Source organism: Colobus angolensis, unplaced genomic scaffold (assembly GCF_000951035.1).
Source record: "Colobus angolensis palliatus isolate OR3802 unplaced genomic scaffold, Cang.pa_1.0 Scaffold4, whole genome shotgun sequence".
In the NCBI taxonomy this organism is placed as follows: Eukaryota; Metazoa; Chordata; class Mammalia; order Primates; family Cercopithecidae; genus Colobus; species Colobus angolensis.
Window position 1 is genome coordinate 14,848,924 of NW_012117376.1, and position 10,576 is coordinate 14,859,499.

The following is a 10,576-nucleotide window of genomic DNA, read 5'->3' on the forward strand; positions in this document are numbered from 1 at the left end:
TCCCAGAACTTTGGGAGGCCGAGACGGGTGAATCACAAGGTCAGGAGATCGAGACCATCCTGGCTAACATGGTGAAACCCCATCTCTACTAAAAATATAAAAAATTAGCCGGGCATGGTGGCACATGCCTGTAATCCCAGCTACTCGGGAGGCTGAGGCAGGAGAATCGCTTGACCTGGGAGGTGGAGGTTGCTCTGAGCAGAGATCGTGCCATTCCACACCAGCCTGGGCAACAAGAGCCAAACTCCGTCTCAAAAAAGGCAAAAACCAGAAAACAAAAAACAAGTGCAAAGACTGGAATCACTAATCTAACTTACCGCTAAGGTGGGGTTGGAGGACCCCTGACCCAAGCCCTGCCGGCATGCTACCATTATCAGAGCTACCAGGTAAAGGTTCAGGGAATCTCCACCCATCTTTGTGCTTTCTGAGTAGAATGGGAAGAGCTGGGGATTAGAGAGACAAATTCTTAGTTCTCTTCCAGCTCAGCTCCCTCTTGACAATTTACTCAACTGTGGGTTCCTGGATGTTCCAAGAGCCTAAAATCCAGAGTATTTCCAAGCCAGTACATGTGACCCAGCAGTGTAGACTCAATGCATGCTCTATGCCATCCAATAGTTTCCCAATTGCTCTAGATCCTAAGGTGAAGCCTGCTAGGCCCAAGTCCCCATTTGCTCAAAAAACAAAACCAAACAAAAAAACACCTTCCTTGGGGTATGTGTATCACCAAGGAACCCAAAAGATGAGGGGATACATTCCCCTCAGCCCTTCCCTATCTGGAAGCCTTTGGATGGGAGATGAGAAAACGTTGGGTCTGACTCTTTTATTCCAGCCTCCCAAAGTTGGGGGAGCTGTCCAGTCCCCAGACCAGGAAAGATTTTAATCTCTTTGTGATCAGATAAATGGGAGAGTGGGGGAGGCTTGCTACCCTGCTGAGGAGGGCCATTCAAAGCTGGTTCCTGTAATAAAGTGATTTAATAGATCTAAGGAGGCCAATTCCCTTCTTTCTCCCACAATTACTTCCTGTGGGTTATCATTCACATATGTAAATGAGACAGAGAAGGGAGAAAAGCCACCAGTGGGAAACTAGCTGTCTAATGGGGGGTTGGGGGGATCAGGATGCTGCAAGGGGTCAGCTCAGTATCCTGCTACAGGTCCTCTTGGCAGATGTTCAAGTAGCCCACTGACCCCATGGCCCCAACACTAAGTGGTGGCTCCCCATCTCTCTGCATCTATTCCCCTCGTTTGTTCCTCACTGAAGGCTGTGCTCAAAGACGTCCCTGCTGCCTCCAACTAGTCCATCCAGCATCTCCCTTCCCCACCCCTCCCCCCAAGAATGCCATCCCTCAGGCTCCAACCCTTAATCCCCACATCCTCCTTTCCCCTCCCCCACACCTCCTAAAGCCAACCTCCCTTAAGTAACCCCTCCCTGCCCGGCCTGGGTGTCAACCTACATGATCTGGGATTAGCAATTTCTTCTTTCCAGATCCAGCTGCAAACCTCCAAAGATGGAAGGGCCACAGGCAGCAAGCAACTTCCTTTCCATGGTCTTTATGGGTGGCTGGTGGCCCAGGACCACCAGAATGCCTCTAGGATATTCAGGAAGGGGAAGCCGGGGAGGAGGGAGACCTGAAGTCTCTGGCTCCTTGTTTGAGGCCAGGAATGTTGAGACAGCAATCAATGGCTGTCTGGGGCCATAAATGCCAAGCGGAGAATAGGTCCAGAGGCCAGCCTCCCTCCACCCCCTGCCCTGCGACACTGAATTTCACCCCCTACTGTGCTGCCCTGCTTTAACTGAGAACTTGGGGTTGTGACCTATCCACTTCCCTCCCAGCCTGGCCCAGGAATGTAAGGAAGGCCAGGGCTCCTTGGGTTTTCCTTCACGGGAACTGGACAGCAAAGACCCCAGTCCTGAGCTTACAAGCTCCCACGTGGATCCTTCAGGGATCTGCCAAACCCAGTTTTTAGTGACCAGCCAGGTGAGATCTGCATTAAAAAGGGGATGAGGCTGACTTCTTGGCTTTATGCCCCTTGGGTCTAGTAGCCAGTTGCCCTCACTCTCTCCTGCCCTCTGAGCTCCATTCAGACGTTGGAAGCGCTGGGCGCCCGGCTCAGGCCCGGCATGTGCTTCCCTGGCCGGTCTGCTCGCCCTCCCCCCACCGGCAAGCACAATACAACCTTAGTTTCTGCCACATGGGGTCACCTCCCTGCCCCCTGCCCCTTCCCAGGGGAACGAGGTAATAGACACGTGGTGAGCCAGAGGGGTTCCCGGAAGGGGGCGGGGGTGCTGATAATTGGTACTGCCTCCAACTACTCGCCCCGAGATAGTTAACAGGGACTCAGAATTGGGGTGCTGAAGCAAAGACAGGGATGCATAATGAGGGCTCCCGAAGGCCCTCAATTCAACAGCGAGCCCGGAGCCCACCCGTGGATCTGTGCGCCTAGACGCCCTTCCCTGGAAAAAGTTACCGGAATCAGTCTCACCTGGTGCACAAAGACGTCCACTGGGGGGTCGAGCGCGACCCCGGCGCGGGCGGTCATGGACAGGAAGCCGAACCCCATGCGCACGTTGAACCACTTACAGATGCCCGCACCGTGCAGCAGCTGAGGCTCGTCAGCCGCCCGGGCCGCGTCCTCCGGCGCCTCCTCGGGTGCCTCTTCTGCCGCCTTGGCGCAGCCACCTAGAGAGAGGGAGGGCCGGGCACTCAGCTGGGGGGCACGGAATCGGAAGGCCGTCTCGGGCTCCAGGCAGGGAGACCCGAGTGTCCAACCCCACAAGTGGACAGTCAGGAGGGGGCAGCTACCAAGGAACAGGAGAGAAGAAACCTATCCCGGTCGCCTCCCGCGCTCCCCTAGCGTACACCGGGACAGTGGTGCCCCGAAAGTTTTGCTCCTCTTCCCACAATGCGTTTCCCGGAGACTCATGGCTGGACAAACCTCTCCCCTCCATCCACCCACGTAGTCTGGCGCGCACGCCACTGGAACACCAAGGTTCCTTGCTCCTGAGACGGCCCTATGAAGCAGGAGGCCGCACCGTCTTCGGGTCCTTTGGGCAGCCTTGGAGTCAGTTCTCCACCTTCCTTCTACGTGGCTCCTGGCCGCCCCTGCTTCCTAAGGTGTCCCCGCTAAGTCCCGAGCTCGAACCTGCAAACTGCTGGTTGGACACAGAGCCCATGGTCGTCGGCTGAGCCCGTGGCCCCGGGCCCCTGGTCGGGCGGCTGCTGGCCCCGGAGAAGTCCGAAGGCAAAGGGGTGGTTCGGAGAAGAGGCTGCTACATCTTCCCCCGCACAATAGCGGTGGGAGGGCCCACGGCTTTTCAAAGGCTCCCAAATTCTAAAAGACAATGACCCAACCCCCCGCGGGCAGCCCCCTCCCCTCCCCTCCCTCTCCTTTCCCCTCCCTTTCCCTCCAGCTCCAGCTCCGGCCCTCCCCCACTGCTCCGGTCTCTGACACCTCTGGGGTGTCCCTTCTCAGAACCTTGAGGTTTGACACCCCCTCCCCACACACACATCTGGAAATGGGGCTGTCTGCTCTAGAAGGCTTGAGTACCCCGGAATTTGGGATCCTGCATTTTGGACTCAATAGGGGTCCCCAAAGCAGATACAGGTGGGGGACCTGGTGGGGGGGGTAGTTTTAAAACCACGTGACTGCTCCCACACACACACCACCCCCACCCCCCGCGCAGATAATTATACATTCCAGAGAGTTGGGGGAGGGAGGTGTGAGCCTGGCGGCGCTGGCCAATCAGAAACACAAACCACCTGTCAAGGGAGAAATGAATGGGCCCTCCCCCTCCCCCAGCTCTTGAGCGCCCCTCCCCCTCTCTTCCCCCTCAGGCCTCTGAGCTGACCCGGCTGCTTGGCGCTGACCCGCTCTCACCCCCCACCCCCGTGTGCTTAGATAGACCTGGAGTTCTGGACACTAGGAAGCCCGGGATGGGGGAGCAGGGGAGAGGCTGGGGACACACAGGGCTGGTCTGTCCTGACCAAAGCGCTGCCTTCCAAAGTCTGTCTGCCTCTGACTACATCTGAATATCTGCCTCCCAGAGTTTCTGATACAGTTTTTCTGGGCCTCCCCCAGTTAGAAAAAAGAAAGTGCTCTTAATTGATTCGTTGTAAATAATTCTTCCTTCATTCCTCCCTCTAAACCTGTGTGTCTAAAGTTAGCCCCAGGTAAGCTCCCTGAAGAGCAGGAGGAACCCAAAGAGTCTTGAAGCTGTTTCTCCGCCAGCTGCCTTCTCGTCCGACCCCCACCCCATCCCCATCCACTGCTGAGAGAGGGACTGGGTGGGCTGGTGGGTAGAGGTACTTCCTCTGTACTCCTCACACTCTTAGATTCCCAGGCCCTCCTTATGCGCTCCCATCCCCATAGTGGGGTTAGTGGAGGAACTGGACTGGGGGGCCTCCTCATTTGAAGTGGTAGCCTCCCCTTCTAGGAGATAAAGAGGGCTGGCTAGTGGGGGTGGCTACTGCCCTGGTCGGAGATGGACAATGGCCCGGGGCTCAGTGCACGGCCCTGGCCCTGCCCCTTCACTTCCGGTGCTCAGTTCAAACTGGACAATGCCAGCTCCGGCCAGTTCCCCTCCCCCACCACTACAACCCATTTAAAGGGACAGAGCCTGCTTTCGGGGGCATCCGCTTGCTCTGAATTCAATCTTCTCCACCAAGTGTGCAGAACCTTTTGGGCTTCTCACGCTGTGGCTCTGTGTGTGTGTGTTTGTGTGTGTGTGTGTGTGCACGTGCGGATGTGGGCACATGTGTATTTCAGAGAGACCGGATGAGTGGGGGTAGGGAAGGGGAAGATGGGAAGGAAAGCAAGAGACTGCAGAAATTATCTCCTACGGGGTGCTCTCCAAGAAACGAAAACTTGAGCATGAGGAATGGGAGGTGGGACTTCGTGGGATAAAAAGGACAACTGTGGCCCTTTGCTACTCCGCCTAAAAAAATACATATTGTTAACAAATGTTATTAGCAGTGCCCCACTCCCGACTGAGGACTCTAATTAGAATTTTCAAGAGTTCTCCTAGTACATCAGCCAAAGCCATTTTTATTTACATAATACTCCCCTCCCAAAAGTCTTATCTCCCGCTGTTAGTAGCGCCCTTAAAATATATTCGCTCCCTGTACCTCTGTTCCTAAGACTCAGGAGCAGGTGGCTGAGGTCTGGGAGAAGAAAAGGGAGAGAAAGGGGAGTTGAACGCTCTGGTTTCGCTTGGTGGGTTCTCAAGTGATGCGAATTCGGTTACCCGGGATTGCGCGGCCTGCTTCTCTGTCCAGGGTCCTGAGGGCTTCGGTAGCTCTGTCCACGGTGCTGAATTGAGTCACGCTGTCTTGGTTCCCAGCTCACAGTTTTGAGAATACCTTCTTGAGTTCCCACCTCCAAGTCTTTCCCAGAAAACCTGATTTTCCTCAATGCCAGTTCCCGCTCTGGTAACACCGACACACTTCAGATGAATGAAGACTTTTTTATTTTTTGAGACGGAGTCTTATGTTGCCCAGGCTGGAGTGCAGTGGTGCGATGTCTGCTCACGGCAAGTCCGCCTCCCAGGTTCCAGCAATTCTCCTGCCTCAGCCTCCCAAGTAACTGGGATTACAGGCATGTGCTACCACGCCTGGCTAATTTTTGTATTTTTATAGAGATGGGGTTTTACCATGTTAGCCAGGCTGGTTTTGAACTCCTGACCTCAAGTGATCCGCCCACCTCGGCCTCCCAAAGTACTAGGATTATAGGCGTGAGTCAGTGCACCCGGTCTAAGAGACTTTTTTTTTTTTTTTTTTATGGAGTCTTGTCCGTGGCCCAGGCTGGAGTGCAGTGGCGCTATCTCGGCTCACTGCAAACTCCGCCTCCCAGATTCACGCCACTCTCCTACCTCAGCCTTCGGAGTAGCTGGGACTACAGGTGCCCACCACCGGGCCCGGCTAGTTTTTTGTATTTTTTAGTAAAGACAGGGTTTCACCGTGTTAGCCAAGATAGTCTCGATCTCCTGACCTCGTGATCTGCCTGCCTCGGCCTCCCAAAGTGCTGGGATTACAGGTGTGAGCCACCACGCCCAGCCAAGAGATTTTTAGAATGCTAAAGAGATGGCATTTTCGACTGGGCGTGGTGGCTCATGCCTGTAATCCCAGCACTTCGGGGGGCCAAGGTGGGAGGATTGCTTGAGGCCAGGAGTTAGAGACCAGTCTAGGCAACATGATGAAACCCCATTTCTACAAAAAATACAAAAATTAACTGAATATGGTGGCGCATGCCAGCTACTTGGGAGGCTGAGGTGGGAGGATCGCTTGAGCCCAGGAGGCCGAGGTTGCAGTGAGGAGATAGTGCCATTGCACTCCAGCCTGGGTGGCAGACTCATCCAGGCCTTGTCTCAGAGAGAGAGAGAGAGAGACAGAGACAGACAGACAGAGAGAGAGAGAGATTTCCAGTAGTATATGATTTTGTGAGTGATGCAGGTATCTCAAACTCCTGTTCAGAAAAATGGGAAACCTACTTCCTCATATTATGACTGTAAAAGGTTAGGAAAGAAGAGATAATGTTTTTTGAGTCAAAGAAGATCAAAGTAGAAGAAAAACTTATCTCTGTCTTTAAGTTATTTTATTTTTTTGAGACAGAGCCTCACTCTACTGCCCAGGCTGGGGTGCAGTGGCACAATCTTGGCTCACCGCAACCTCTGCCTCCCAGGTTCAAGCGATTCTCCTGCCTCACCCTTCTGAGTAGCTGGGATTACAGGTGCCCACCACCATGCCTGGCTAATTTTTGTACTTTTAGTAGAGACAGGGTTTTACCATGTTGGCCAGGCTGATATTGAACTCCTGACCTCAGGTGATCCACCCACCTTGACCTCCCAAAGTGTTGGAATTACAGGTGGGAGTCACCGCTTCTGGCCTTATTTTCTTAATTATTACCACTTTTAATAGGAGTACAAGGCCTTAGAGTCAGATTACCCATGTTTGAATGTCAACTGTAGTATTTACAGCTCTTCCTTAACCTCTATATTCCTCTGTTTCTTCCTCTGTCCTATGGGAATAATGAGAATACTGATGTCTCAGAGATATTGTGAGGATGAAGTTAGATCATGTAGGTAAAGCTTTTGGAACAGTTCCTGACATGCAGTTAGTTGGTTTTGTTTGTTTGTTTGTTTGTTTTTTGAGACGGAGTCTTACTCTGTCACCCGGGCTAGAGTGCAATGGTGTGATCTCAGCTCACTGCAACCTCTGTCTCCTGGGTTCAAGTGATTCTCCTGCCTCAGCCTCCCAAGTATCTGGGATTACAGGTGCCTGCCACCATGCCCGGCTAATTTTTGTATTTTTAGTAGAGACAAGGTTTCACCACATTGGCCAGGCTGGTGTCGAACTTCTGACCTCGTGATCCACCCACCTCGGCCTCCCAAAGTGCTGGGATTACAGGTGTGAGCCACCGGGCTCAGCCAACACACAAAATGTAGTACACACTAAGTAGCATGAGGATATACAAGAGTAAAAAAGGAAAGAAAAAATATTCCCTGGCTTCTGAGAAGTTATAGTCTAGTAAGGAAGACAACACTGAAATAGCTAAGTGTTGTAGGTTTCTTGGGTACTGGTTTCTGAGAGTAATAATATCTAGGTAAAAGGAGGGTAAATGCACTCTTTAGAGAAGACAATGGTGTCCAGTATCAACACAAAGAGCATCCTTTTCTTTAAGGCATTTTGCTAAGTTCCTTTTGTGTAGGTTCATAACTTCATAAAAGACCTGCAAGAGGTCTTAGTAATAATAACAATTTATCCAACAATTGACAAATATTTGTTGAGCACTTCTCCCTTGACAGACATTGTTCTAATTGTTAAGAATACATCAAAGTGCAATACAAACAAAAATTCCTGCCTCTGTGGAATGGGCATTCTGCTAGATAATAATAATAACAACAGACTGGGCATGGTGGCTCACGCCTGTAATCCCAGAACTTTGGGAGGCCGAGACGGGTGAATCACAAGGTCAGGAGATCGAGACCATCCTGGCTAACATGGTGAAACCCCATCTCTACTAAAAAAATACAAAAATTAGCTGGGCGTGGTGGCGGGCGCCTGTAGTCCCAGCTACTCGGGAGGTTGAGACAGGAGAATGGTGTGAACCCAGGAGGCAGAGCTTGCAGTGAGTATAGATCGCGCCACTGCACTCCAGCCTGGGCGACAGAGCGAGACTCCGTCTCAAAATAATAATAATAATAATAATAACAACATCCAGCATTTATCAGGAATACAGGCACATTTTAAAAATCTCATTCAAAACTCTCAATAATGCTGAAGAATAAGTATTAAATTTGTACTTTACAGGAGAGGAAACTAAAGCTTAATTGAATCAATGTATTAATAGCTTGACTAATGTTGCTCAACTAATACATGGCAGAGGCAGATCTGAACTCACACATGTTTGACTGCAAAGCCCACATTATTCCCACAGTTCTAGTATGTGGTTATCATGACTAGTGCCGTCACCATTTTACCAATAGTGAAAAAAGATACAGGCAGACAAAAACACTGGAGGGAGACTATATGGAGGCTATATATTCCACCTGGTTGATAAATGTAGGATCCAAGTTTGTGATTTCTTTTCCGTGGGCCACAGCTCTAGCCTGTCCTTTTATTTATTTATTTATTTTTAGACAGAGTCTCACTCTAGTTGTCCAGATTGGAGTGCAATGGCACGATCTCAGCTCACTGCAACCTCCGCCTCCTGGGTTCAAGCGATTCTCCTGCCTCAGCCTCCCAAGTATCTGGGATTACAGGTGCCTGCCACCATCCCTGGCTAAATTTTTTTTTTTTTTTTTTTTTAGTAGAGACAGGGTTTCACCATGTTTGCCAGCTTGTCTTGAACTCTTGACCTCAGGTGATCCGCCTGCCCTGGCCTGCCAGAATGCTTGTATTACAGGCGTGAGCCACTATGCCTGGCCTAGCCTGTCATTTCTATTGATCATTCTCCCATAGCTCCTTGGCTTTCTAAGTCAAAGAACTGGCCAGAGTCAAAGCAAGTCCTTTTCTGGATAATCATCCACACTCAGTTCCCATTTCTGAAGTACGCTGAGAATTCTGTGGTAGAGTCCAGAGTGGTGTTTGGATTGAAATATCCTGACCATCTTCTAACATGAATGATGGTATGCATTTGACAGAAATATTTCCCGTAGTGTCCCTCCAGATAGTAATTTCATGGGATGAATAATACGTATTATCACTTTCAAAACATTTAAAAGTGACATCATTTGGAAATGGTCTGTTTTTTTTTTTTTTGAGACGGAGTCTGGCTCTGTCCCCCAGGCTGGAGTGCGGTGGCCGGATCTCAGCTCACTGCAAGTTCCGCCTCCCGGGTTCCCGCTATTCTCCTGCCTCAGCCTTCCGAGTAGCCGGGACTCAGCTCACTGCAAGTTCCACCTCCCGGGTTCCTGCTATTCTCCTGCCTCAGCCTCCCGAGTAGCTGGGACTACAGGTGCCCGTCACCTCGCCTGGCTAGTTTTTTGTATTTTTTAGTAGAGATGGGGTTTTACCAGGTTAGCCAGGATGGTCTCGATCTCCTGACCTCGTGATCCACCCGTCTCGGCCTCCCAAAGTGCTGGGATTACAGGCTTGAGCCACCGCGCCCGGCCGGAAATGGTATGTTAACTATGTTTCCTATGCCGAGGTTTTCAAAGTATGTCAGTATAGTCTGTAATTCACCATGAAGAGAATACAGTACATATTTCTATTTATTCATCTATTCATTCACTCACATACCTAACAGATATAAATACAAATACAACTACTCACATACCTAACAAATATTTATTAAACATATATTGTGCATCAGGCAGCACCATTGTAAATACATTGAAGCATTGTAAATACATTAGTGAACAACACAGATGAAATTTCTGACTCATAGTGCTAACATTCTAGAAGAGAGAGACAGACAATAAACAAATACTTAAGTAAAATGTATCTATACATATAGTTTCAGACTGATTTTTGTTTGTGTTCCAGCCTAATTTTTCTGTTTGTTTTTGAGACAGAGTCTGGCTCTGTTGCCCAGGTTGGAGTAAGTGTCATGATCATGCTCACTGCAGCCTTGATCTCCCAGTCTCAAGCAATCCTCCCGCCTCAGCCTCCTGAGTAGCTGGGGCTACAGGTGTGCACCACCATGCCCAGCTAAATTAAAAAAAATAAAATAAAAAAATAAACAACGTTGTAGAAAGAAGGTCTCACTATGTTGCCCAAGCTGATCTTGAACTCCTCGGCTCAAGCAGTCCTTCTGTCTTGGCCTCCCAAAGTGCTGAGATAACAGGTTTGAGCCACTACACCCGGCCCCAGCCTGCTAATTTGCTCTGTGATCTCAAGAAAAGCACCCAATTGTACCTTTGAGAGTAAAATGAGAGAGTTGGATTTGTTTTTAGACAAATGTTTCTTCTAGTTCTGACATTGACATTTTTAGATGATATGATTTGTATAAGTGTGTGTGTGTGTGTGTGTGTGTGAGAGAGAGAGATCTTCCATTCCCCCATTCCTATTACACAGAGAAACAATCTGTTTTTGCCCCATGCTGTCATCCTCATCCCACTCAGGGACTAGGGCTTCCTGCA

At 50.3% G+C, this 10,576-nt stretch overlaps 1 protein-coding gene and 1 long non-coding RNA gene across 2 annotated transcripts in view; both read right to left on the reverse strand.

Moving 5' to 3' along the window:
* Positions 1–3,296, reverse strand: part of LIN28A (lin-28 homolog A (C. elegans)) — a 26,607-nt gene extending 23,311 nt beyond the window's left edge. Inside the window, exons 1-2 of the mRNA XM_011955588.1 lie at positions 3,142–3,296; positions 2,482–2,678 (exon numbers count right to left, since the gene is read on the reverse strand). Of these exons, the coding sequence (XP_011810978.1) occupies positions 2,482–2,678; positions 3,142–3,172 (228 nt within the window). The 5' untranslated portion in view covers positions 3,173–3,296. The remainder of the gene's footprint in view (positions 1–2,481; positions 2,679–3,141) is intronic.
* The window catches only part of LOC105521377, a 33,454-nt gene extending 23,311 nt beyond the window's left edge, over positions 1–10,143 (reverse strand). Inside the window, exons 1-2 of the long non-coding RNA XR_001003264.1 lie at positions 10,097–10,143; positions 6,663–6,694 (exon numbers count right to left, since the gene is read on the reverse strand). This is a non-coding gene — a long non-coding RNA (uncharacterized LOC105521377). The remainder of the gene's footprint in view (positions 1–6,662; positions 6,695–10,096) is intronic.
* Positions 10,144–10,576: the final 433 nt, after the last annotated feature.